At 35.0% G+C, this 26,661-nt stretch overlaps 1 protein-coding gene across 1 annotated transcript in view; it reads right to left on the bottom strand.

Annotated features, from left to right (window-relative positions):
* Positions 1-26,661, bottom strand: part of ADAMTS19 (ADAM metallopeptidase with thrombospondin type 1 motif 19) — a 164,960-nt gene that overhangs the window by 34,493 nt on the left and 103,806 nt on the right. The window contains exons 11-16 of the mRNA XM_048053285.2: positions 20,327-20,428; positions 17,580-17,710; positions 15,807-15,976; positions 11,281-11,408; positions 9,202-9,322; positions 7,149-7,229 (exon numbers count right to left, since the gene is read on the bottom strand). Coding sequence (XP_047909242.1) covers positions 7,149-7,229; positions 9,202-9,322; positions 11,281-11,408; positions 15,807-15,976; positions 17,580-17,710; positions 20,327-20,428 — 733 coding nt within the window. The remainder of the gene's footprint in view (positions 1-7,148; positions 7,230-9,201; positions 9,323-11,280; positions 11,409-15,806; positions 15,977-17,579; positions 17,711-20,326; positions 20,429-26,661) is intronic.

Here is a 26,661-nt window from a genome sequence, read left to right as displayed (position 1 = left end):
ATACTGTTATGTTTTGTTTCTATGGGAAACAATGGCAATAGGTCTATGGACTGGCAGCAATACAATTGCATAAGACACCACTGATGCGTACCACTACAGCACAGTGTAATAAATGTTAAGACTATAAACTCCATTAACGCCGTAGAATAGCCTTGTGCTAAAAATAACCAGTGATTTTACAAGATTTAAAAATCGGTATTTCAGGTTTAAACATTCTATTATTAATGGTAATTAACTCCCATTTTGTTTTAAAACTTTATGGGTCAATCCTTTTCCCAGTGGAGAAACAAAACAAATGTACTTGAAAGTGCCAAGGTCCAGTCGGGTCATGCTGCTCACATGGAGCAGCGTATTCTCCCTGGAGAGCAGTGGACCTTGCATCGTCTTCTCTGTCTTTAAAAGGAGTGTTATGCACCACAGCATACAGATATGTGCAGGGGACTGGAATCCCAGACCCAGAATACAGAAATATGTTAGCTCTTGCACTTTCTGCTCTCAGGTTCCTCATCTGGGAGCCCCTGTATTGGATGAAGGAAGAATGGGTGCTCCCAGTCCTAAAATACAGGCTTGGATTCAGGCAGTCCAAGCCTGCTCCTGATTCTGTCACATCCCATATTGCAAGCAAGTTCACTGAGTTTTATTCCACATCACACATATACTCCCTACTCTGCATAGTTTTTGATAAAGGAGGATTTCCTGTACAAAGTAATGCAATGCAGGAGGAAAATTCAGCACACAAGTGTATCTTATGGGCTATAAAACAAATGGAGCAATACATCTACAACTAAAAAGATGAACAAGCAAAAAACTCTGATGAGGAAAACCTACCAAGAAAAGAGGCATTTGTATCAAAATAAGAGGGAAGTAGACAACTTTGAGCTGTGAATTTGGTCTTTTGTTCTGTGCAAAATTTAATAATTCTCTCCAGGAGAGTACTAAAACTATGTCATTTTGGCCAAACCCTATTTTTCCAAGAAAATTGGCAAATATAAAAAATATTTGAAATTCATTTTTAAATCAGAATACTTTCACTGATATCTTTTCTCAGTGAAGTCACTGTTTCGCTCCCATTAAGGTTATCATGTGATCCCTTCAAATCATCTTAAGAATATTAATACTCAAGGTTTGAAAAACTTTTTCAAAATTTCAACTTGTCGTCTCATGAAGGACACAATTCCATCTTTATCTTATTAGATAAAGATTCTATCTTTATCTTATGAAATTAGAGTTACATACAACTTGGCATAATGCCTTACTGTTTCTGTTTAAACTACTTAAATTACTTTACATTAACGCATTTCTTTCCAATGTTATTGAATAAGAAGGTACCTAGAAATGCTGAAAGCAACTATGCTTTCACTGTGTAGTACCATACAAGACACATTATTGTTCAATGAGTTGTGTATCTTTTCATAGGAAGAAACTTGCCACTTTTTTTTCTATCAGGTCACATTTTAAGATTGATAATTGCTTAACTGCTGCTTTCTCCAAAGTAAATAAAGATGAGAATATTATCTTCTGCAGCAAACTTTCCATTAGTTGCTGCTGCTTCAGTCTTTTCCACATCACTGTTTTGATTTTAATGAAACTAAAGAGAAGACAAACCAAATAGAAATGCTATCAAGTGAGTATGTAACAGATTGTCAAATGTCAGCACAGAAATATCTTCTTTTTAAATTTCAAAATAAAAGTATTTTAAGATACATTCCCGGAATTAAACATTTATTTAAAAACCAATCACAGCTATAAGTAAGGCACTGAACAGTTATTACTAATAAATCCAGGTTAGAGTGGAAGAATCTAATACAGAAAAACATTCATTTACAAATTTCATAGTTCATGGTGAATTGTTCTGCATACATATTTTTGTTGTGTTATATTTCTACTATTCACTTAAAAGATTGTTATACATGATCAATATTTACTAACTGCGAAATGGTGGTTTTTTGTTTGTTTGTTTGTTTTCTGGAATAACAAATCTGATGTAAACATTTCTCTTGTATTCAAGTGTGAATTTAATTCAAATGATAAAGCAGAAAAAGCTCACAGGTGGTATTCTGTTTTATAAGCAATAACCATCAAATTATAGGCCACATCCAAATGTCTACATATTGCTAGAAACACTTGATAGCATTTGACCATCACCTCAAGTAATTAACTCCAACTGTTCATTAGTATCCCGGAAATCCTTGTGTTAAGGTCATTACTGCTAATATAATGAGAAGCTGAGAACAGGAAAAACAACATGCATGTTTTGCTATGATAGGGCAACAAATGCAATTCATAGTTAAAAAATAAAAAGACCAAAAAAAAAAGACACTTTGTATTTTCTCACAATAACTCTCGAAAATAGAAAGGAATAATCAATCTGACCTGCTTAATTCTTGTGATTTGTAGCAAACAATCCTTGCTAAACAGTAATAAAGGCACCAATTTACAAGTACCCCACCTAAAGGATTATGAAATCTAATGAAAATTATTACTAATTAAAATTAGTAAGTGTTACTTTTATTCCCTGTGCTGCAATGTTCACACATACAATGAACTTATTTCCAAAATTAGTTTTAACTTAGAAACCAATTCCTGTTTTATCTGCCTATTTCCTTAGTTACATGTTTTTATCATAGCTTTGCTGACCTATTTGCACTTTCTTTATCACTTTTATTTCACAGAAGTACAACACATATTCTCATGATATTAGATACAATTGCACAGGAATATTTAATTAGGGTGTATATATTATTTCTGTTGCATAATTCTACATAGACAAGGAATACCTTTTCTAGAATGAAATCTGAGCTATGTCAAAATGTGTACATGCAAAAATACACTACTAGCATTTGTATGTATAGCTAACTTATTTGCGTGTGCTGAGCAGAAAACAGAAAGCATGATTCCATGTCGGTGCCAGTCTTCACTCTCATTTTTGGTCAGACTTTAAGGTAATTCTTTTTGTGGTGCATAGCACTTTGAATTTCAGTTTTATTGACTGTGAAGGAAGAGCTGATTCATATCACTTTTCATTTTGTCTTCTGCATCGGCAATGTGAGACCTCCACAAAAATTTTAGACTTGGGCACAAATTGAACAAAATAAGCATTTGTTTCTTCATTCTGGATGTTTTCTGAAATGCTCAGTTATTGAAAGTTGTATGGCTGCGTACACACACAGAAAATGATGCTTATGTGCCTAAATTCAAACTGACTTTTAGTCTCCCAATTGTTTTGTCAACAAGAAAAATAAGGAGTTGGAAAGACTTTGTTAATACAGTGACAGAACAACAGTAACAAATGTGCACACTCTTATCTGGAAAATAATTTAAACTCATTTTCATGAACTCCTCTGCATAGTTTATATTGCTATAAACTACACTTTGCCAAAAGCTTTGCTGATAGCTTTCACAAATGTTTTCTTATCACAAATGTTAAAGAATAGGTATTGGTTTCATCTTGATGTAAAAAGGTTTTAAAATGTTTTAGTTACTAACCATTTTCTATGGCCTTGTATAGATGAAAGGAAAACACAGGGGACTCTGGTCACTGCTATATGATCAGGTCCTCAGCTGGTTTCTAAGTTATTTTAAAACTATGAACATTGTCAGAAATGAGGAATTCAAAATTTTGTATTATTTGTCAGACCCCATCTGCTTTCTTGCACGCTTCTGTCTCTGCCACCCTTCCCCTCTCTCATCTTCCGCACCCACTCCACCCCAAACATGGTACAACGTGCTTCTTTCTTAACTAGGAAACATATTTGATAAAGGAAATTTGACAAGAACATTGCACACCTCTCAACTTGACACCTATAACAGAACTGGAAATTACAATGTAATGCAGTGTTAAATACAGGTGTCCAAAGGGTTTACATCCCTGAAGCAGATTGATTATATTTGTCAAAATTATTATACAGCTGACTGAACGATTGAGGTTGGAAGGGACCTTTGGAGGTCATCTCCTGCAACTCACCGGCTCAAGCCACTTAGCCACTTAGAGCTAATCCATTTCTGTATTTCAGTTAGAAACAAATAATTTCTCTCATTTCCAATAAACACTGAGAATTTTCAGTTTTTAGATCACAAGTCATCTGTCTGTATCTGTAACTAATCTTATTAATTCATAATAGTGCTGGACTTGACATCTTGACATGCCATTATACAAGTGTCACATAAATAACCATTCTAATCTCAAAGCCTGGTATATCTCTTATAAAAAAATACTTTAAACTTCTGAACTTCCTTTCTGGATTCTACTTTAAGAACTGTAAAAACAACAACAACAACAAACCAAATCTGCCAAATATTAAGGAAAATGTAGCAGCAGACAAGGCATAATCTTAGACCATAGGAATCCTGATAACGTTTGATACGTTTTTACAGGTATTCTTATGATAAGGTTTTTTAAGTAACTGATAATGAATCAACACTCATGCCAGCACCATTTTAAGCTGACAGGGTTACCACTGCAAGTTCATTCCTTAACATTAAATCTCAAATTTCTTTCCTAAAGACCCTAATTCCAAAATTAATAAGTATGGTTTAGGAAATATTCTTGAATCAAATAAACACTTGTTTTCCTTTCTTTACCATTACAAATAATTTCTATTCCTGAATACTCTGCTGAGGAAAGAAAAATCACAATCTCGTATGTATTTCCTCATATAACTTAAGTAAGAAGGAATACCTGTTAATTTGGATTCATCACTATAAAATATAAAATATAAAATAATAATAATAATAATAACAATAATAACAATAATAACAACAAAAGAGTATGTAATTCTTTCAAAACTGTAAAGAAAACCTCACTGGAAGGGGATCTGTGGGTCATCACTGCTTCTACCTCCCCATAGGGGAGAAAAGAGAGGACAGACCTTGACAGTGTCATCAGTTCAGTAAATACAGTTGCAAGTTATACTTTATCTTTTCTTCTAGGATGCCAGAGCTCCTGTTACTGTGGTAAATGTTGATATACCTCAGATAAAGGTATCTGAGGTGTTCAGAAAGAATTCCTCTGAAGATTTACTTCCATCAAATGATGCTACTGATATGGGCTGTGGTTTTACTGATCAGTTTAGCATCATCATGGAAGCTTCCAGATTGCAGTGACACTGTTTTCAGATCACCTAGTAAATCCAGAGAACGGCATTTCACTTTGATTGTCTCTGTATTTGACCTGTGCTGCACAACTGGGATCAAATTTTCCAGCAGTTTAAATTAGCTTCTACTTTGTAAGCCACAGCTCTTTGCGTATGCTGGGTTACAGTATGTTTACAGCTATATCTTCAGCTATAAAATTATTAATTATTAGAGCTATACTATTAAAAAAAAAAAAAAGATATTAAGAAAATTAGCCAAACAGAAATACTGTTGGCCTATATTGACTTGTTTCAAGTTCAAAAACCCAGAGAGCAAAGTGCTATGAGATGTAAAATTAACATACAGAACTGTAACATAGAAAAAAATCAGAAACAGAGAATTTAATTTGCATTATATTTCACATTTTTATTCAGTTTTCTGAAAAATATTGTTTCTAAGGTGAAATGTTTATACCTTCTTCACTAAACTTGCAATGTTACTACTCCTAGTCAAAAATGCTACCATTAAAATTGTTACTCCAATTCCACTTTTTTACATTTTCAGAATAAATCTGCTAAAATTGAAGAAAGTTTAAATACCTTTTTTTAATAAAAGTAAGAAAAAAGTGCAAAAACCTAGGTTTTAATCAAAAATAAGAGATCTTTTCCTGCTTCCTCATAAAGTCTTAACAAATCTCAATGAAATACTGGCTGATAATGATTCAGACTGACATTAGCTACATTAAGAAAAGTAAAATTAAAGTGACAATCAATGAAAAGCTGATTAAGTGCTAATTAGCACCTTTCAAAAACAAGCAGCACATCTGATATGATTTCATGGGCATAAAAAGAATTATAATTTTTTTTGCCTCCCTGGTACGGGAGGAAAGCTTGCTATTTATGAAAAGGAACTAATTTCCTTAAATACAACTCCAGCTTTTACTTATTTTTACATTATTTAAAAAATAAAAACTAAGCAGTACGTCACTTGCCTGCATATGATAACACAGCAGATATATAGGATGAAAAAAACAACAACTTGGAAAGCTAAGAAAATGTATCAATGAAACTTCCGTTATCGATTTGGCACTCTCAGACCTCCATCTCATGCTCCATTGGTGCACAGTGAAACAATCCAGAACTCTAAATCTCCTATGATATTTTAACAGGATAGGCACAGCCCTCATGACAAACCAACAGTCACATGTTAATAACATCAGCTGTCATAACTAAGACTTGACATTTTTGATGTTCTCTTACTTAAAGCACTGGGTAAAAAGTTCCTCAAAATGTAAATATTACTTATGAACAGACCTAAGAACAGGGGACAAATCGGGGAAGTTTTCATTTCATTGTCCTATTTCTTGTACTAAGTTTCTCTCAATTTAAGCTACAAGCAGTTCACTAAATATTTATGGTATTTCAGTTATACCACAACAACATTAACCGTTAACAACAGTTACAAATTATACACTTCCTAGACAACAGCTCTACAACTTATTAAAAGCAAAAACCAGATTTTTCATGAAAAGTAATTTCATAAAATAGTAAAAACTACAAAAAAAAATGTGATTAAATTTGTCCATGAAAACATTTAGATGATTTGAAATCATCCAAATAAATATTTTTGTGCATTCTTAGTTTAATTTTAGAACTTTCATTTGACTTTTTTGGTAATTGCCTGTGTATTGATTGGTCAGTGCGTTTTTTTGTTGGCTGAGCAGAATTATTCCATGTTACAGCAGAAAACTTTTCCTTTCACTAGTTTCAATGTGAAGTGTTTTCATTTGTGTTCTCGACATAAAACATTGAAAATCCTGCAACATAAAGTACAGGGAATTTTTCTTATATCATCTAAATTAATTCTTTGAATATTTCTGTAAACGAGATGAAAGTTCAAACAAAGAAAAAAAATGTGCAATAGCCAAATGTTACGTCATTTCTACAAAATTTCTTTAAAGGTTCCTTTCAATGATTTCTTTTTCTACACACAGTTTTGTTCAATTACACAAGCATGTTTATCTAGCTCTCTTCAGTGCTGATCCAAACAGGACATGAACACTAAGCCATATTTACCTAAATAACTGTGAGCTGGTTTTTCTTCCACAACTTTGATTCTTCTTGCTCCTGCAGGTATCACTAAAGCTTCCACATAACCTAGACATGAGACCATATGTACTATGTTAAATACAAAAGTATAGAAAAGTACATCTTGTATGCCTTTTTTATTTCTTGTTTACTTTCTCTTTTAAATGTAACAAATTATAATTTATATAACTATGGCTTGAGAGTCTTTGAAAAATGTTACAATTGTTAACAAAAATGAAACTGTATTATGTGTAATATACATATACTCTGATGTAATATTAAGAGGGTAGAAAAGTAAAACATAACCAGAATTAGTGACACTGGAGCAGACTGGAGCTGAGGCAGATAAAGTTGTCTCCAGCCAAGTAGAATAGTGTCATTATCACTACCAGACCAGACAAATTCCAATTTCATTCAGCATGGAAAGCATATGGCACCAGAAAGTAAACATCATCTAACTGTTTATTTTGGTAAATGTTTTGTACTCCAGATTTATTGCTGGAACATTCAACCCCTATTATGAATGACTTTGAGGTATATTTATTAGTTAATTGTATTGCATTAAAATTGTTTCCTTACTGTGTGGGATTAAGACATGCTGTTGAGCCATTTTCTCTGAGTAAAAAGGGGTGAAAAGGCAATGCAGGTGGAAAACACTGTGCAACAAGGAATGTTATAAATAACAAAATCATATTATAGATTATTTAAGTGAACTTCAAAAAGTAGATAGTAAAACAAATATTTATCCTGTGTAGCTATGCAAAGTTTTATAAGCAAATACTGAGCACTTATAACATTTTTTCAACATTTTAGTGCTGAAACATGAAAATTAGATAGCTGCAAAGCAGCATAATTTAATTCTCTTAAGAGCTAATAACTCTCTCTACGTATTGCTGATATTGCAGCTTTTTGAGAAGGAAAACAACACAGCTATGTTTAGATGGCAATGCTGTAATAATGTAGATTGACATAGAATCCTGAAAAATCTTTAAAAGTGTTTGGATATTCGCATTAGCTATAGGAGAGAGCTGACATATTGTTATTTATTAGCAGTCACCTTCTCCATAGTTTTTGATCTTGTAGACCTCAAGACTCAGCAATGGTTTGGGATCCCTGTTCTGTATTACCTTAAGACATGGCCAGACATAACTATCTGACAAATAAACCTTTCTTATTTATTTTTTTTAAGTATGCATTTAAGTAAATGCATTGTTCAAAGATATAGTCTGCTTCTAATTACAGTATTTTATGATGTGATTTACTTACTGACTTGAAATTCTGCACATTTTCTATACAAGAAACTGAAAGTGTAATGGCAAACAAATGCTGAAAACAGTTGGTCAATCGCTGTTTGAAAGGAAAAACTTTTCTTGAAGAGAAGGTATAAATGGTGCACAGGGAACTCTATTAGGATTTCAATCCTCTACTCTGTAAACACTACTGTGCAGTAGCCAGTCAATTCACCTCAATCAAAGAACAGATCGCAGGACTGTTTGAAAATCTAATATTCATTCTGCATCAGAAAATCTATTTACTTTTTAAAACATGTTGATACTAGCATAAAATAATGAAAAGGATATAAGACTTCTCCACACATTTGATTCTCCAACTGCTTGGTTTAATGACATTACTCTAGGTAACAGATCATAATTTGGGTATTTATTTTGAAGAACACTAAACTGATCTAAACAACGTAATAATTTATTGTTTATTTACTTAATAAACACCAAGAAAAATTTGCAAATTTTTAGCAATCATGTTTTCCTATGAAATAATGTGTTTAATGGCATATAAATCATATAATTCCATAATTTTGTATATAACTAAAACAATGTTATTTTGCAGCAATTTAATAATAATAATTTGCTTTTATCTTAAACATTGAACATATGATCAGGGTAGGATTAGTTTCAAAAATCTCCTTTGTAGATCTGAAATAGTGAGAAACTGCATCAGTTTGAAAAGCATAACCTAGTTTGCAATGCTCACAGCAATCAAAACTGTTAATGCTTTTCTGAGTCTACAAAGTAGATGGACTTACCAGCTCCTCTGGTATGGTTAAAATCACCTTTAATAACTTTGCATGACTTTCCATTACCATTGCAGACACCACAATGATCTTCACGAGCCAGAGATCCTAATATCCCATCACAGCCAAATTTCTACAGGAGAAGAAAATAAAGGTATTGAGAGACAGGCCACGTTTTTCACGAGGCTGCACTTATGAGCGGGCATCTCATCCTTTTTCAAGATGACCTAATCATTGTGACCCAGCATTGATGTTAGGCCTCCTCAGATTGCTGCACTCACTCTTCTTATATGGTTGACCAACAATATCAACTGCTTTCTAAGAGGAACACACATGTGCTCCCACCTTCCCCTGGCATCTCCTGGTGCTGATGGATGGGCTACTGTGCAAAGCACTGAGTAGGCCTTACTGCCCAGTGATTGCAGCTTGTGTAGCTTTTGATTCAAAATACAGCAGATTCTTTGCCAACCCCATAATGGTAAAGTGCCACCTAATGAAAGCTAATGTTTAACTCTGAATACCATTTGAACACATCTAGAACATGTAAATATACAATTTATATGTGTTTTATGGAAAAGTTTTTGGTTTGAAACAAATAGTGTTTACTCAAGCACTTTCACATTACTATCTTTGATGTATTTCTATGATTAAAAATCACTGCTAGCCTGACAATAGAAATAGAGCTAATTTCATATGTTGGCCTGATATGAAATAAAAACTTTTTAGAGACTAGAGAAGACATCAGAAGGTAATCTTGTGCACTGCATAAATGCACCTGATAAAACCAATAAAACTTAAACACTGTTTGATAAATGATGAAGATAAAAGCTAGGCTAAAAAGGAAATAAAGAATTCCCGTAACAACAGAAACTGTAGTCTATTAAAGATCAGCTCATTTCCAAGCACATGAAGATTGTTACTTCACTCTGTGCATACAGTTCTTATTAGAGTGATTCTACCTAAAAATATATATATATAGAATTTAAAATATGTTTTATGGCATAAGTGTTCAAAGACCTGTGTATCTAAAATGGTATATCTGCACGATTTAAATATTTAACTCTACAGCTGTAGACCAGAAGTCCCTCCTCATCTGTTTGATTGGACAAGCTAAAATGTGAAAGATCTTATAAATTAAACATTCAAATTTGATTAGCACATATTTCTCTGCCTCTTGATATGCCAAAAGACCAGTTCAGTGGTTTATTTTTTTTGTCTTTATTAGCCAGACAGATGCAAAAGGTGGATAATAAAAGACTTTTTTTTTCAAGAAAAAAAGGTGGGTTATACATCATCTTTGTGATTAAACCTCTAATTTTTATCTCATGAGCAAAAACTTCAGTTCAATGAAGTACTTAAGTGCGTACATGTTGCATGTGCTCAGTCACTCAAGACTTATTAAACATATACATGCATTTGTATGCATATATAAATGCATGCATGCATCTACAAGTATTTAATTAAGTTATTACAGTATCTAGCAAAATCATTTCTGTGTTAAAGTTTACTTTTTCTACTGAATTCAAGGTTTGCAATGGTAAGTGGACCAAGAAAATAAACAGCTCTGTGGAATTTTCATACGAAAGAGTTTCCATGTAAGGCACTATAAAAGAGTCAAAAGAACTTCTATGAACCAAATGAATTCTCAGGACCATGAACAGCGGAAGCACTCTACTTTAGTTATCTGTAATTCAGTTTCTTTGGTTTATTTAGCTGTAAAATTTTGTACTGTTGACAGAACTAAGCACACATATCCACACCCCATAGCAAAATTTCCCAGCCTGTTGAAAGCTGAGACATCCTTAGCTTTAGAAGTTGAAATCAGTAACACTAATGCTCCAATCTGCTGCAGTTTCTTGTAATCAGCCATATCAGAGATACACATTCCCGAAGCTAAACCTTCAGTTACTTCAGGTACTGTGTTGCAAGTGAAAAGAGTTTAAAATATTTTAGTATGGTACATAAAGAGACATTCAGTCTTGGTCATGCATATTGCAACATTCCATCAAAGAAATAGCACATATGCATAACAAATGTATGCACCTGCATCCATGTGCATATGTATCCAGTTTCTAAAGGAGTAACTCATACCTGGCATCTACCATCTGCACAGATATCTAACCCGTGCTGGCCACAAGAAGTCCCATCCATCACCTTTTCTGTTAGAAGAATGGGCTGATCTTTTCCAGCTGGTGAACAGAATAAGGCACAGGGTTTTTCTGCAGTAGCAATTGATGGAAACAATAAATAAATAAATAAATAAATAAATAAATAAATGAGTTCACAAAAGGTCAATTAACAAATAGAAAATTATTATCAACAGTATTTTAAAACTAATATATGCTTATCTTTGCAGTATGGATCTATGTTAGCATTAAAAGTTATCTTAGATACAGTGAAAAAAAAACAAAACAGTTTTGATCCTTTTCTCATCTGTTTGAAGAACTCAAGTTCTTTTTCCTGCTAGAATATACTTGTGCTATAAACTTGGCATACATCGTACTCATGTCATGTTCATTGTTATAATTAAGAATATGCACATTACAGCTGTTGGAATATTTTGGTTGTAATCTATACTTTTATTCTACCATACTTCTGGCAGATCATAAATATTGGTTAAAAAAGAAACTTAACACTTTCCAGATTTTCTAACTATGCAGGTCAAAGAGAAAAAAATTAAGTAACTGAAACACCCTGGGAAGAAAAATATATGGATTTACAAAATACACGTTAAAAAAAAACAAAAAAAAACAAACAAAAAAAAAACACACTAAATACTGAACACATTCTTTCTAACATCTTCACCAAGGTCAGGCAAATTTTCTACTACATTTCTACAGCATTCTGAAAATCATTTCTACAGCATTCTGCAAATCATTTCTCATTTTGAAAAGAATAAAAAAGTAATCATATCCTATGTATCCATGTATTCCTCAGGGTCATCATTCATAAATAATGAAGTTTGCTTCACCACTGCCAAAATAACAACAAATAAAATAAAACAGAGTCTCCTGTCAGTGGTCAACCGAGTACAAAATTATATGACTTTTTTATATCTTTAATCACAAATGTACTAACTCAGAACTTCTTCCCAATCTTTTGCAGATTTTTGAAAGGATAATGTCAATCCTGAACTTGAAACTGATTTCACTTGGACACAATCTACACGACTCTGACTTCATGCTGACTTTTAGATTCCTGGAGTGCATTTTTATTAGTAAATTAAACAGTTCCAGGAAACATTTAAGGGCACTGGAACTCTACTGTCTATACAGTTAAACTGCAAAACACTCCATGGCACATTTTTCACCCGTGCCAACTAGCATTAGCTGGGTCTAGACTGGAAATTGCCACCTGCAAAGGGCCATTTCCAAAAAGCTGTTTGGATGTCATCATCCTTTTCAGAGTGCCAAAGAGTTGAAAAGTGTGGACACACGCTTTCTCTACCAGCTCACTTACACACCAGAGAGTGGTCTGGGCACATTTAATTCACTAAAATTGACACAACTTCTGAGTATCTCCAGGGGAAAAGTACAAAAAGATGTGATCTCTTTTGCCAGCATGTGAAGCCTGTCAGACACAGCCATCTCCAGTTCAGAAGCATTAGCCTCAGCCTGAGTCTGTGCATGCTGCATTCCTGTTATACTGCTTAAAATGTAATTTGAATGTCACCTGGTAGCTTTAAGAACAGCATGTATCAGCATTTTTCAAAGGAACACCTTATCAAGATTTACAACCTAAAAATTTTGTAAGGACACTAAAATCAAAGAGACAAAAAATTGCAGAAATCACAGCAATATCGCTACCCTGGACTTTGGCAGAGCAGACTTTACTCTCTTCAGTGCTTGGTAGAGTACCATGGGACAAAGCCCTGGAGGGAAGAGTGAAAAGAAAACCAAGAAAGATGGTTAATATTTTAAGGATCACCTCCTCCAATCTCAGGAGCGATGCATCCCAACAAAGAGGAAGTCACGCAAAAACCCCAGGAAGCCTGCATGGATGAGCAAAAAGCTCCTGGTCAAACTTGAACAGAAAAAGGAGGCCTACAGAGGGTAGAAGCAGGGACGTATAGCCTGGGAAGAATACAGAGAAATTGTCTGAGCAGCCAGGGATCAGGTTAGGGAAGCTAAAGCCCTACTAGAATTAAATTTGGCAAGGGACATCATGGGCAATAAGAAAGGCTTCTATAGGTAGGTACATCAAAAACAAAAGACCAGGGAAATTGTGGTCCCTCTCTGGAACAGGAGATCTGGTTACTTGGGGATATGAAGAAAGCTGGGGTATTCAATGACTCTTGTGCCTCTATCTTCACCAGAAAAAACTCCAGCCACATAGCCCAGGCCCCAGAAGGCAAAGCCAGGGATTTGGAGAATGAAGAACTTCACAGTGCAGGAGAAGATCAGGTTCAAGACCAGCTAAAGAACTTTAAGGTGCACAAGTTCTGAAGGTGCCAATGAGACCTGATGAGATGCATCCAAGGGTCCTGAGGGAACTGGTGAATGAAGTTGCTAAACCCATTACATTTGGGAAGTTGTGGCAGTCCAGTGAAATTCCCACTGACTGGAAAAGGCAGAACATAATCCCCATTTTTAAAAAGGAACCTGGGGAACTACAGGCCAGTCCATCTCACCTCTGTTCCTGGCAAGATCATGGAGCAGATCCTCCTGTAAACTATGCTATGGCACATGGAAAATAGGGAGGTGACTGGTGACAGCCAGCATGGCTTCACTAAGGGCAGATTGTGCCTGACAAATCTGGTGGCCACCTCCAATGGGGTTACAGCATTGGTGGATAGGGGAAGAGCAACTGATGTCATCTACCTGGACTTGTGGATGCCCCCTCCCTTGAAGTGCTCAAGGCCAGACTAGATGTGGCTTTGGGAAACTTAATCTAGTAGGAGGTGTGGCAGGGGGGTTGTAACTAGGTTATCTTTCAGGTGTCTTCCAACACAAAGCATTCTATGATTCTATGACTCTCTCATGGCCCCGTTGAACTTCATGAGAGTCGCACAGGCTCACCTCTCACGCCTGTCCATGTCCTGGCATTTCTTCCCTCTAGTGTATCAGCTGCACCACACAGATTGGTGTCATTGGCAAATGTGCTGAGGGTGCGCCTGATCCTACTGTCCATGTCACCAACAAAGATGTTAAACAGTGCCAGTCCCCATACTGATCCATGAAGTCCAACACTCATCACTGATTTCCACTTGGAATTTGAGCTGTTGACTGCAACTCTTTAAGTGCTGCCATCCTGCCATTTCCTTACCCACCAAGTGGTCCATCCATCAAATACATATCTCTCCAGGTTAGAGGCAAGGATATCATGAGGGGCAGTTTCAAATGCTTTGCACAAGTCCAGGTAGATGACATCAGTTGCTCTTCCCCTATCCACCAATGCTGTAACCCTGGTATAGAAGACTAGGCACAATTTGTCAGACACAATCTGCCCTTAGTGAAGCCATGCTGGCTGTCACCAGTCACCTTCCTATTTTCCATGTGCCATAGCATAGTTTCCAGGAGGATCTGCTCTATGATCTTGCCAGGAACAGAGGTGAGACAGACTGGCCTGTAGTTCCCCAGGTCTTCCTTTTTTTTGCCTTTTTAAAAATGAGGGTTATGTTCTTTTCCAGTCAGTGGGAACTTCACTGGACTGCCACAACTTCTCAAATATGAACCAGTACTGGCTCAGCAACTGCATACACCAGTTCCCTTAGGACCGTCTCATCAATCAACAAAACTAGATAACTTCAACATACTATAGGTGACCTTACTCAAATACAGCAAATACTTTGGATATGGTGTACAATTGGGCTCCAGTAAATGTCAATAGGACAAATAACTGTGAATTTGGGAGCAATGGATTTCTGTAGCACTGGAATTCTTTGGCTGGTCTCTAGTTTTGTGTCTCCTGGAGGACAGCTTAGGACTACAAGGTTTCTAAGAACAAACTTAGATGAAAACAACCATCCATAATCCTCAACAGGAAATAGAAGACTGTAAAGATTTTTCATCAGATGACTGAGTTATTTTAAGTCAGGCTGAAAACTCTTTATCCTTTAGGATATAAATCATGTGTTTCTTTACTAAAATGAAATTTAGTAAAACAAAGCCAAATTGATTCACTCGATAAGTACCTATCAAATACATGGAGAGAGTTCCCCTTACTCTGAATATGAGATAACATACAAGCCTAATGAAAACTGTCTGACAAGTTTTCATTGTGTCACCTTCAGAAGATTAGTACCCCAAAAATCTTTTTTTTAGCTATATATATACTAAAATAAGTTTGTGATAATAAACTCATATTTTTCAGGATTCAGCCAAATCTGTGCTTTGTAATGTTTTCTGATAATTTACTTCAAGAGTAAAATATAACTGGCAATAAAGAACTACTTAAAATGTGGTAACACATACTTACAGTAATTCTGTGTCATTCCAGGAACTTCTTTATTACCAGTTCTTACAATTCTGCTAATGTCTCAAAATAACCATTTTCAGACCTTAATTATTTGTGTGTGTGTTATTGTTTGATTATTTATTATTATTGTTGTTGTTGTTGTTTATTAAATAAAATATATCATAACAATTTGGGAAATGTCGGGAATGGCCTACACTTACCATCATCGATCACAGCCTGCCACTGGTGCACATGCTTCTGATATGAAGATCTGACACTGAAAGCCTGGCACTGCCAGTCTCTGAAGGCAGGCACACCAGCAGGACAAGAAGGATTTTCGCATATTCTATACTGCATCATGGGACCGTGACACTCTCCTTCAACGCCTAGACTACAAAAGATGGCATAAATATCATGCTTTATTGTTTGTAATGTTTTGTCAAACTTACAGCATAATTTACTTAGGTCATACACAAATTCAGTTTAAATAGCAGAATTTTGCTGCTATACAATATTAAGAAATCACTCAAAAAAATCAGTCACAGAACAAAACATATTTGACTTCTGTTTGGACCTGTTACATTACAGATAATGAGTCATGTTAATGAGTCAAGTTATGATAATAAATCATAACTTACACTTGGCCCCAAAGAAGTACTAGGGTTAGTTGGTGTGTCCCGTTAGCAGAACATCAGCTGCAGTTTTGATACAGTTCAAATGATTTTTCTCTTGATGGACTGAGAGGAAGGTGCCAGTGAAAGGACATAATATCTGCATCATTTCAGATTTGCTACCTCTCTTTTTTTTAATTAAGTGTTACAAAGCTCATACAATACACTGTTATTTTCTGGTTGCACAAATTGTTTTTGCAGGTGTTAATGAAAAAGGCAAAAGAATAGTGAATTCTGAAAACTGGATTAATTATTGGGAATCTTATGTAGAAAAATGAACTAAAGTGAAATTAAGATGTTACTGAATTCTACAAACAGATTTTAGACATGATTCTGGAAGTGGCATTTAGATGGGAGGAAACAGCATTTTGCTTATCAAAGGTTTCTGTTAAAATACTACTCTTTTGTACAGCCATATATACATTTTCTTCATGTTTCATTATGCAAACTTCTTGCTTTTAATTCATTATTTTTGTCATTTTTTTCCCCAAATCTGTTATATTGTCTTTCACCCTTCATTTTCTTTTTTGTTCTGTATTTTCCTAAATGACCTATTCTGCTCTGCTCTGCTCTGCTCTACTCTACTCTGCTCTATTCTACTCTGCACTTCATTACCTACTGTACCCTGTACCCACTTCTCTGCCCATTTTTCCATTTTTTCTTGTTGTATAAGTGACCCATAGAAGAAGAATGTGGCACTCAGTAATTAAAAGGAAAGCATAGTTTATCTGGCTACTGAGATATGGTTATACACCATTCAAGTCAGTGGTAAAAATCTCTTTATCCCCAATGGGACAAGGTTTTCATTTTCAGAAGATAAGAAGTTTCTATACCTTGTTTCTATAGATATTCTAGATATCTATATTAGATATTCTATCTAACTGTCTGCAAAACTGGCAAAAAAGGTGTCTTTGTAAAAGCTGCAATTCCTTGGCTCTCCAAATGATACAGAAGACAATTTTCTCCACCACCAATAAACAAACAAATAAATAAATAAAAAGTAAAGACAAGAATTATGTACTGACTCTGCAAGTCACAAACTATGGATTTAATTTTTTGTTTCTTCTCCAGGTTAAGCTTAAAACAAAAATTGTATTCTCCCATAACCTAAGCTTTTGAGAAAAGCAGAAAAATGGAAAAATAGTGTTACCATGCAATAAAAAAAATCAAATACTTATTCTCCTATGTCTTTTTGAGTATTCATAAAAAATTACTTGCTTGTGTCTAGAATAACTATATATGAATGGGTTTCTCTAACATAAAGATTTACATTCTGTTCAGAAATACAGATGAACAGCAATGGAAGCCTGAACTGATTTTTACCCAGGACATTTGCGTTGTCGACTGCTGATTCCAGTGTTGCAAGTACGACTGCAAGTGCTCCACGTGCTCCACTCCCCCTCCATATGCTCCGTAAAAGAGGTCCGATTGATGCATTCTCCAGCCTTACACCACTAGATGAAAATTCAGCTCTTAGGTAAATAAATCATGACGTATGTAAAAAAAAAAAAAATTTGTTTGCTCCACAAGCATGTGGGAAGCACAACAAAAACACATTGTTAAATACACAGTTTTCATATAAATCAGCAGTATCTTTTCCTACTGTTCTATATAGCTTTCTTTTCTGTACTAATAAATATAACAGCTAATGTCCTTTTTCTAGCTCAGTGGCTAAGTAGTATGTACAACTTTTGTCCACAACTTCAAGATCAAGTTCATTCCCAACACAGGGTGCCTCCTGGAACAGGTTTTTCGTTTCCAGACCATGCGGCCCCCTTTGTTTGAGCTAGCATATTGCCTAGGAAACTATTTTTAGGTCCAGCCAAAACCCACTGCAGGGATCATCCACCAGCTGAACTGTAAGGATAATCACAGCACAGTGTTCAGGGCTGTTCACTGGACTAGTTTGGTTCACTAGCATCAATACAACCAGTGGGAACTGCTTTATCACTCATTATCCAGTGACAATTGTAATATGCTATAACTATACTGTAAGTTATAATTATGTTGTATAACAGGTTATATAATTGTACATATATATTATATATATGTGTATAATTATATAATTGTGTAAGTTGTATAATTAAGTTGCATAGTAATATAATTGTAAGTTGTAACTATACTATAAGAGAGAAAATGAGATTTTATTCACAACTTGTGTTCAGAGACAGAGGAATTAAAGCCTCTATAAACTAGTGCTGAGAAATTTAACTGAATTTCTGACATTTAAAGAACTTTAGAATATCACCTCAATAATTGTATACGTATGTATCATTTCCCAAGATAATAGCAATTTCTCCCTCAAAAACTATCCAACTATCCAATGTTATGTTCCGTAGCCTATGTCCATATCATGTATAAATGCTCATATTTTTTAGAGATATTCCTTCAGATACAGTAGGCAAAATGGACTTTTCTCCAGCGAGAGCATCCTCCTGATGTAGGGTCTGAGGGGTGCTCACAAATTCTTGACTTACAAAGTAACAGAGCTGGAATAAGCTTGAAACCAGACAAAGTAAATCACTTCCTAAGATCCTAAGAGAGGAATACAAGATAAGAATACTCCATCTCTACAGTCAAAGAAACTAAAACAAATGACTTCTGTAATCTGAAGCTCATCTTGGACAGACATCAAGTAAACAAGAAGAATCCCTTCTAATCCTCTGAGATGTTTCAGTGATCTCTGCTTAATTTTCTACTGCTAGATAAAAAAAAGGTTTCCCTGCAGCCTGGAACAGAACTCATCAATCCTAATTAGTACTTTTTCTAACACTTATTAGTTATTTAATCCTTACAAGAGAATGGTGTTACCTTCCTCACAGACTTTCTAGGACTCATGTTACTACCATACCATAATGCTCTCACAATTATGACCATAACCTTTAAGAATGAGTCCTGTGCAATTAGGTGCTATTATCACCTTTTGCAAGTGAATTAATAACGCACAGACAATAATATACAGAATGCACGCTAATTTTGGGTGTCCAGTTTGAGATGGCAATGGTTTTACAATGGAAAATTTTGGGTTTTAACGAGTAACACTGCTTTCTTATTCCCTACCATAGACACACCAGCATCGGCAAAAAGAACATAACTCTAAACAAAAGGTATGTCTATGAGTTTCGAAGTGCTGACTCAAGACAAATATATCAGCTATATAAATTTACAAGAATGAAGAAATCAGAGCAAGTGTAAGACTTTTAGAGATATGAAAATGAATAAAGCCTGTTTTTTCCTCAGTATATAAAATGATACCACATGAAAATTTACCTTACTAGATTGATTTGTTCACTTTTGGAGGGGGATGATGACAGTCCTTGGTGAATATAATATGACTAAAAGAGGAAATCACTCCTGTGGGAGACTACTGTCAGCACAATATCATGAAAATCCCAAGATATATGCATACTCCTGCTCTGTTATCTATTTGACTTTATTTATCTTCATTTACAGTTACATACACACCTGACAGCGATTGTTCAAATATGAAAGCTCTCGAATGACAACATTTAATTTAAGTCTGACTTCAGGTGATCATTTAATTTCTCTTTGATGTCATACTTCTAATGACATTTATCACTCTTAGATGTACGGACATTGTAAGAACGTCTTTACAAAGCTTATCCTAAAAAGTTACATTGCAAGTCTGTATTGATTCCTTCAGTGACACTATTCCTACTAAATCTGAAATCTTAGCCAAGATCTTTATATCTCTGAAAGCTTATGTTTCTGTTTGCAATAAGCAATGAAACAATGGCATTCCATTCATAAACAGAATATGAAAACAAAACAAGTTTGAAATAAAACAGTGTAAGGATTAAAACATCTGTGGCTTCGACTTTTTTTAAACATGTAAGTGCTTGCAGGGAAACGTACTTTTTTTGTACCATGTCTATACTTTCTAATATAAGACATATAGTTTTACTATGCATGTATAATTTCCATGACAATTGAGGTAAGCAGTAACTTTAAACAAATGCAAAGATTTATCCTGCTTTTTCCTTAAATGTCAGGTGTTCAGTATAATTTATACTGCTTTACCACTTCTGCAGGAAAAACCAGAAAAATACCTTTCCAGTGTCACAGTCTGTTCCATCCATGGGTGGATCCAGTTTAGTTTTGCATTCCTTTTCACTTTCCACCTTGCACCACAACCCAGTGCATATGACATGCTGAAAGCCAAATACACAGGTAAGTACATAATCTGTCTTATGCAAAATTACTTTCTACATGTAATCCAGTAATTTTATAATAAAGTTACCAATTTTATAATACTGAAGTATGCTTAAGGGTAGGTTAAACATGCACAGAAATCAAAGTGTGCAAATTCTGCTTTGACTTCTACTAATCACTGGCTAATGTAAAAAGTCAAGCTAGAGTGTTGACAGATAGGGGGATGTACTCCTTAAGTCTAACCCTAGAGGTCATAGTCTTTGCGTACTCCAGATCTGACAAAGCATATCAGAAAAACTTTACCCTGTGTTGTCAAGATGCCACTGTGCAGATGCACTCCACCAAGGACTGGAAGAGGTGTGATAGTGCCAAGTCTAAGAAGCGGATTCTGCTTCTATTTGTTAGAACACAAGTCAGGAAACAGAGCGGTATGCCTGGATAAAAATGAGCTCCTTAGCACCATTTTAAAAACAGGTAAGTAAAAGGGATGTAATTCTTTATTAAACACATTTGGAGATTTCTGAGAACTATTTTTTAAAATAAATTCGTGTTTTCACTCCTTTTATTTAGTGTTCATTCATTTTATCTTAAAGGGAGAAAACAGCACTGTCACTAGCATTAACACGCAAGGTTTTAAAATGAATTAATTTATAAATATAAGGTCTAATTAGTCTTTGTGCAGCTATATAGACCTATGATCACTGGAGGATTGCAGGAATGTGTTTGTAAGAAACTTGGAGGTTTCTTTAGGATGTCCAAATCCCCCTTGTTCATACAACCACAGTGACTGCTCCTACCTTATGCTCTTCCAATGATTCATAATTTTCGTTACACTGGAAATATCTCAAAAGTAAATCAAGCCTGACATCCACAAAGAAGATACAAAGTGAGGTGACAAATCAGGCTGAAATATTTTTGTGGGGAAGGAGAAGGCAGATGAGAAGAACGCTAGTCAGTAGTTAATTTTAGAGGTGGAAAGAAAAGCTGCTTATTCTGTCAGCCTTGAGCATCAGAACAACATAGTTTTACCTTCTTCAAAAGTAAGTATAGCCTTGCAGTATGTTGGCACATATTTTCCCAGATTTCCTTGGCAACTTACCCCACTTTCCTCTAAAAAGCTCTCCTTCTCCCATGACTCTGTCATGGCTTCTCTTTGTTTTGTTACACCCTTATCTGGAAACTGTGTGGACATGAAGAAAGGCCACTTGGGTATGGTTCAAGGCCTGAATGTACAGATTGATTCCCCTCTCAGATATGCACAGTAACCCTCAAAGAGGAGAAGAAAGGATCCAGCAGAGGTGGGAGGGAGGAGGGTCACAGGGAGCATAAAAGTTAAAGATCAGCAGATTTTTTTTGAACCCTGGGCTGCCAGAAGATGTTCTTTTTATGACTGAAATGATTTATTACATTGGTAAACCTTCTAGGAGTCTCTGTTCATTTTACATTATGCATGAAAATTGTGTGATAAATCTTATGCTACCTTGAAAAAAGTCTTACTGCACAGGAAACATAATTCAATAAAAGATTGTGTCTGAACCAAGGAAACAGGACAGTTCCAGTGGGAGTCTAGCATATAAAAATGTCTGTAACATCAGCTTTTAAAAAGTTTTAAGATTCCAGAGGACTGAAGCATTGAACAGAAAAAGTCAGGATGGCAGCAGTCAGACTCACTCCTGATTCATTTTGCAACAGTTTTGTGCAGAAGCTGAACTGAGAAGAAAACAGCCTATGCAAATCGTAAAATATAACTACAGAAGATATACCCTGCACCTGGAAAAATTCTAAAAAAGTATTTTTCAAATATTAAACTGTAATTTCTACCCTTGTTCATTGGAGAAAGAGCATTTATGTTTCTAAAGTGGTTTTTAAACACACTTTAAGATAGAACTTGAGATCTGAGAACTAAAACTTAGCAATTGGATTTCTGGGCCAGTTTCAGAAGATGGTACAGACTAGACAGTATCAGATGTTCAGGACTAATTGCTTCCACATCAACTGTGAAATGATTGACTACACTTTTGCCACAACTCAACCTCACTGAGACAAAGACATGCTAATTTAATTTTCCTAATTCAAAAGGAAAATAATGTAAAATAAAATAAATCCTATTCCCATGTCTTCATTCACTAATGACCAATAACTACATCTGAAGAAAACTCATACAGATCAAAAAATAACATTAAAATTTTACTTTATGTTATCTATTAAAGCTTTTTTTTTTTTTTTTTAAATCTTGTGTTAAACTGCTGCTGCAAATCTTCTTCTCCTCTTAAGCTCTTCTCCTCTTAAGATGTGAAGTCAGATTTACAAGGATTTGGGTGCCTAAGCACACAGATGCACTTGAGCTTTGCAAAGTCAATCAAATCAAAATGCTTGACTTGCTAATGTGCTCTGTATACATCTGCATGTCTCTGCAAATACTTTTATACCACCTCTTTATGAACCATGAATCTAACTCCCCCAGCTAGAAACATCTCTGAGCTTTGAATGAACTGTATTCTAAAAACACTCACTTCTCTTCACTAGTTTGTTAAATAAGCATTCAATACTACTATAACAGTTCACCCTAGACTTTGAGATTCCCCAAACCCAAGAAAATGGAGACATGGAATTACTAAAATTGGAGCATGACTCATATTTTCTTCTGGGCTTTCCATTTTAGTCAAATGCCAGATACACTCCTTAGTTACTCCTCAACTTGTGCTGCTGCTGCAGAAGCAAGAGATCTAAACATTACTGTTACCATTTAACTTTTGTCAGCTGGGGATTTCTACATGTAATTGGACAAAAACTATGATGCACACTTTTAACATCTTCACTAGAAATCTGCAGTGCTGCTGACTGGAAAACCAGTAGATGCCATTATCAATATTACAGTCACACCAAAATCAGAGCACAAACTTCTAAATCAGAAATTTACTCCTCTGGGAAAAAATGTTTCATCCACTCAAAAACTGTATTGTTACATTCACAGAGGTTCATTAGGTATTTATCAGAAGCACAGTACAACATCTGTTGTAAAGTCACAATGTAAAACGTAACAATTTTTTTTCAGGGGCTCTTTAAATTAAAGGACTGAAGGAGATCTGTGTGCATGATAGGGATGCTTTTCCAATCATATAAGCATCTGGAAAAAGGTCCAGTTGAAAGGAAGGACTGGAGACAAAACGAGCATTTCAGAACTGTATTTGTGCAAAGTCAAGATTGTTTAAAATGTGGTGTTGGATATGAGGATGGATATTTCACCAGGGCTATAATATTTCCATGACTTTCATTCTTTTCACTGTGATCTTTCCCTGAAATACCTTAAAAATCACCATGAAATATAACCAGTCTCCTACTACTTTGCAAAGATCACAGCTGTGTTATAACAGGAATTGTTTTAGTGGAACTGACTAGATAGCATTCACATCCTGTACTTTAATCTTAAAAGCCAGCATTTAATAGTTCAACAATTATATTCAATTGTCAAGTTCTACAATCTCATTTAATCATCAAGAACTACTTCTGGGCCATGATCTCACTATCTGTTATGTGAAACAATGTTAGGGTCTAATTGATTCTTTTGTGAGACATCATGGGCATAAAAGCAAACTTGGCTCCCTTACAAAATAAGCATGGTGACATGGTATAAATCTTGTACCCTGAGAACCACTCACAGTTTTCTCAGGCTCTATAAATTTTGCTTAGGGTATGAAAAAGAAGTCTTTGAAATAAAGATGAAAAGAAAAAAAAAAGTCTGGATACGATTCATAAAAGGCGGGGGAGTGGGGGGGTTGGGGAGGAGAAAAGAGGCTCACGTAGGAAAAGAAAGGAGTAGGCCCTTAATGGTGCCTTCAGTCCTTTGCTTTAGCCATTATACCATAAAAAAGAATTCTTGATAGCAAGGGATAATCATTGTCATCTGCAGTGTTTCTCAGAGGTTGCTGTGTAAGGTGATGGTAAATTACCTTGACGTGCTGTTGTATAATAAAATTTACAGAAAATTATATCTCAGCAGAAATGCAACATTGATTGTACCACTGATATTGGTAGATTATTTTTAAATTGTAAAGAAAATTATTTTCATCATTACTCAATTGTTTTGTTAGTTGAATAGCTGTTACATACAAAATGTACCCATTTAATGAGAAAGGCTACATGGAAGTCCAGTCATCAAACCATCTCACAGTCCGAAAAAATGTAAGACTGACGAAGTTCATGATTTATCTTTTACATAGAAGTGCACAAACCCTTCAGCAAATAGAACTTGTCCAAGAAAACTTGGGCTATAAACTATTGGATTTACTTAAGTTTAAATTAACTTTCAAGGAGTACATTTCTCTCTTGTTTCCTGGCTTCTGGACAACAACTGTAACCACAGTAAATTGCCAGTTACCAGCAGAGTAGAAGCGAGTATGCAGTGATAAAAGCAAGTAGTTTGGACTACATGGAAAATTCAGTGTTCTCCAATGCACAATAAAATAATTATTGCAACAAATTAATACTGCTCCTACTAAGGAGTTTTAGATGTAACTTTTAGATGTAAGTAGAATGTGTTTAGATGTACTAATAAGGTTTTAGATGTAGAAGAGTCTCCTACATGTTGACTTCTTTAATGGCACCCAGAATAATCTGCACAGTCAACACAGTGAACTTTGCATCATCTTTATAACACGTTAAATGTAATTATTTGGTAGGTTAAATTCAACATATTTATTATTTCCATGTAACATACTCATATTTCAGAGGGAGATGATAAAAAATAGCTACTAATATCAATTTGCACTTAGAAAGTGATGTCAGTGTTTTGTAGTCAATTCATAGCCAATGGCTTACTACAGCCCATGGAGGATTCTGGGAAGTTTATATAGCTTAGTCTAAGCCCAATTTAAAAGGAAACCTTTTTTTTTTTCTCTCTCTTTTTTTTTTTCTTTTCTCTTTTTTTTTTTTTCTGTTCATATGCCAGGGAAACATGTAAGAGAAAGATGGCTTTGGGCTGTGTTCTGTCCATTGTTCTGAGATCCCACTTCACCACAGAAATCTTATTTAATTGTACTAGGATATCGGTATGTAAATTTCCCAAATAGAAGAGCTAAATGTAAGACTCACAACAGGGAACAAAAGAAGGAGATTTGAATACAGTGCCTAAACTTGCTATACCTTGCTCTTTTAGGTCTACAGCCTGAGGATCAGAGATGTATTCTTTTTTGTTGTTGTTGCTGTTGAGGGGCAAGGAGAGAGTGTAAATTTTGCTTCCAGAGGAAGATGCAGAGGGAAAACAGCAGGGTGGCTTTACAGAGATCATCAGTAGACCTTTGTGTAAGGTCTCTCCTGCCTTTTTCAGATTTTCTGAATTCTGCCCTTTTCTTCATTTTAATGTAATTTCTAGTAGGCCCAAGGCCCTTGAAGATGCATTGCAGTCATACTGTAGTTTAGTATTTGCTTATATGATTTCCAGGTCAGGGCTATCAGTCTTGCAGAGGATTTTGGCAAAACTTCAGAAGGGTTTTCCCCTTGCCTACTTCTCAGAAATTGCTATGAAGTTCTCACTTTCTGTTTATGAAGCAACAGACTTGGTTTATGAAAAAGACTAAGAATTAACCTACAGTTGGTCAGAAGAAAGGAACTGTTCAAAATACCTTTCGTATGGTCTTGCAACATTATCAGATTCTTTCTTCAAAACAAGCCTACATATCTTTGGATTTAAGTTACAATAGCATGTTAACACTAACACTTCATAGCAATTTTCCTAAATTAACAATTTTAATATTATAATCCAACAAGTTGAGAAAAAAAAGAAAAAAAAGATAAGCGTATTAGTTGTAGTGTTAATTCTTACATACAAAATGCTATAAGAGGAAAAAAAATGAAGATAATGATTAGAAATGAGCAATTAGATACCAACACCCAGAGTTTAAGTACTCTCTGTGCAAACAATTGCAGCAGTGCCAGGGTAATATTCTGAATTTAACTTCCTAACACTTCTAAAATAATAATGAAAAACCAAAGAAACCCTAGAGTCAGTATCCTGACAGAAGTATATTTACTGTATCTGCGAATGAAACACAACAGGTATGGGACCAACAGGGTACCTGGATTTACATACCTGAATTAAAGCTAAACATAAGCTAAACACAAAGAAGCAAAGTGCCCAGAGCAATGAAAAGCATATAGAGGTATTATACAACAGCAAGTCTCCAGGTTTGAGTATCATTTAGTTTTGAAATTCTTTTACCTGCTAAGGAGCACC

The sequence above is a fragment of the Anser cygnoides genome, chromosome Z (genome assembly GCF_040182565.1).
Source record: "Anser cygnoides isolate HZ-2024a breed goose chromosome Z, Taihu_goose_T2T_genome, whole genome shotgun sequence".
Classification (NCBI taxonomy): domain Eukaryota; kingdom Metazoa; phylum Chordata; class Aves; order Anseriformes; family Anatidae; genus Anser; species Anser cygnoides.
Note: the sequence above shows the minus strand (reverse complement) of the source record. Positions and strands in the feature narration are given on the sequence as shown.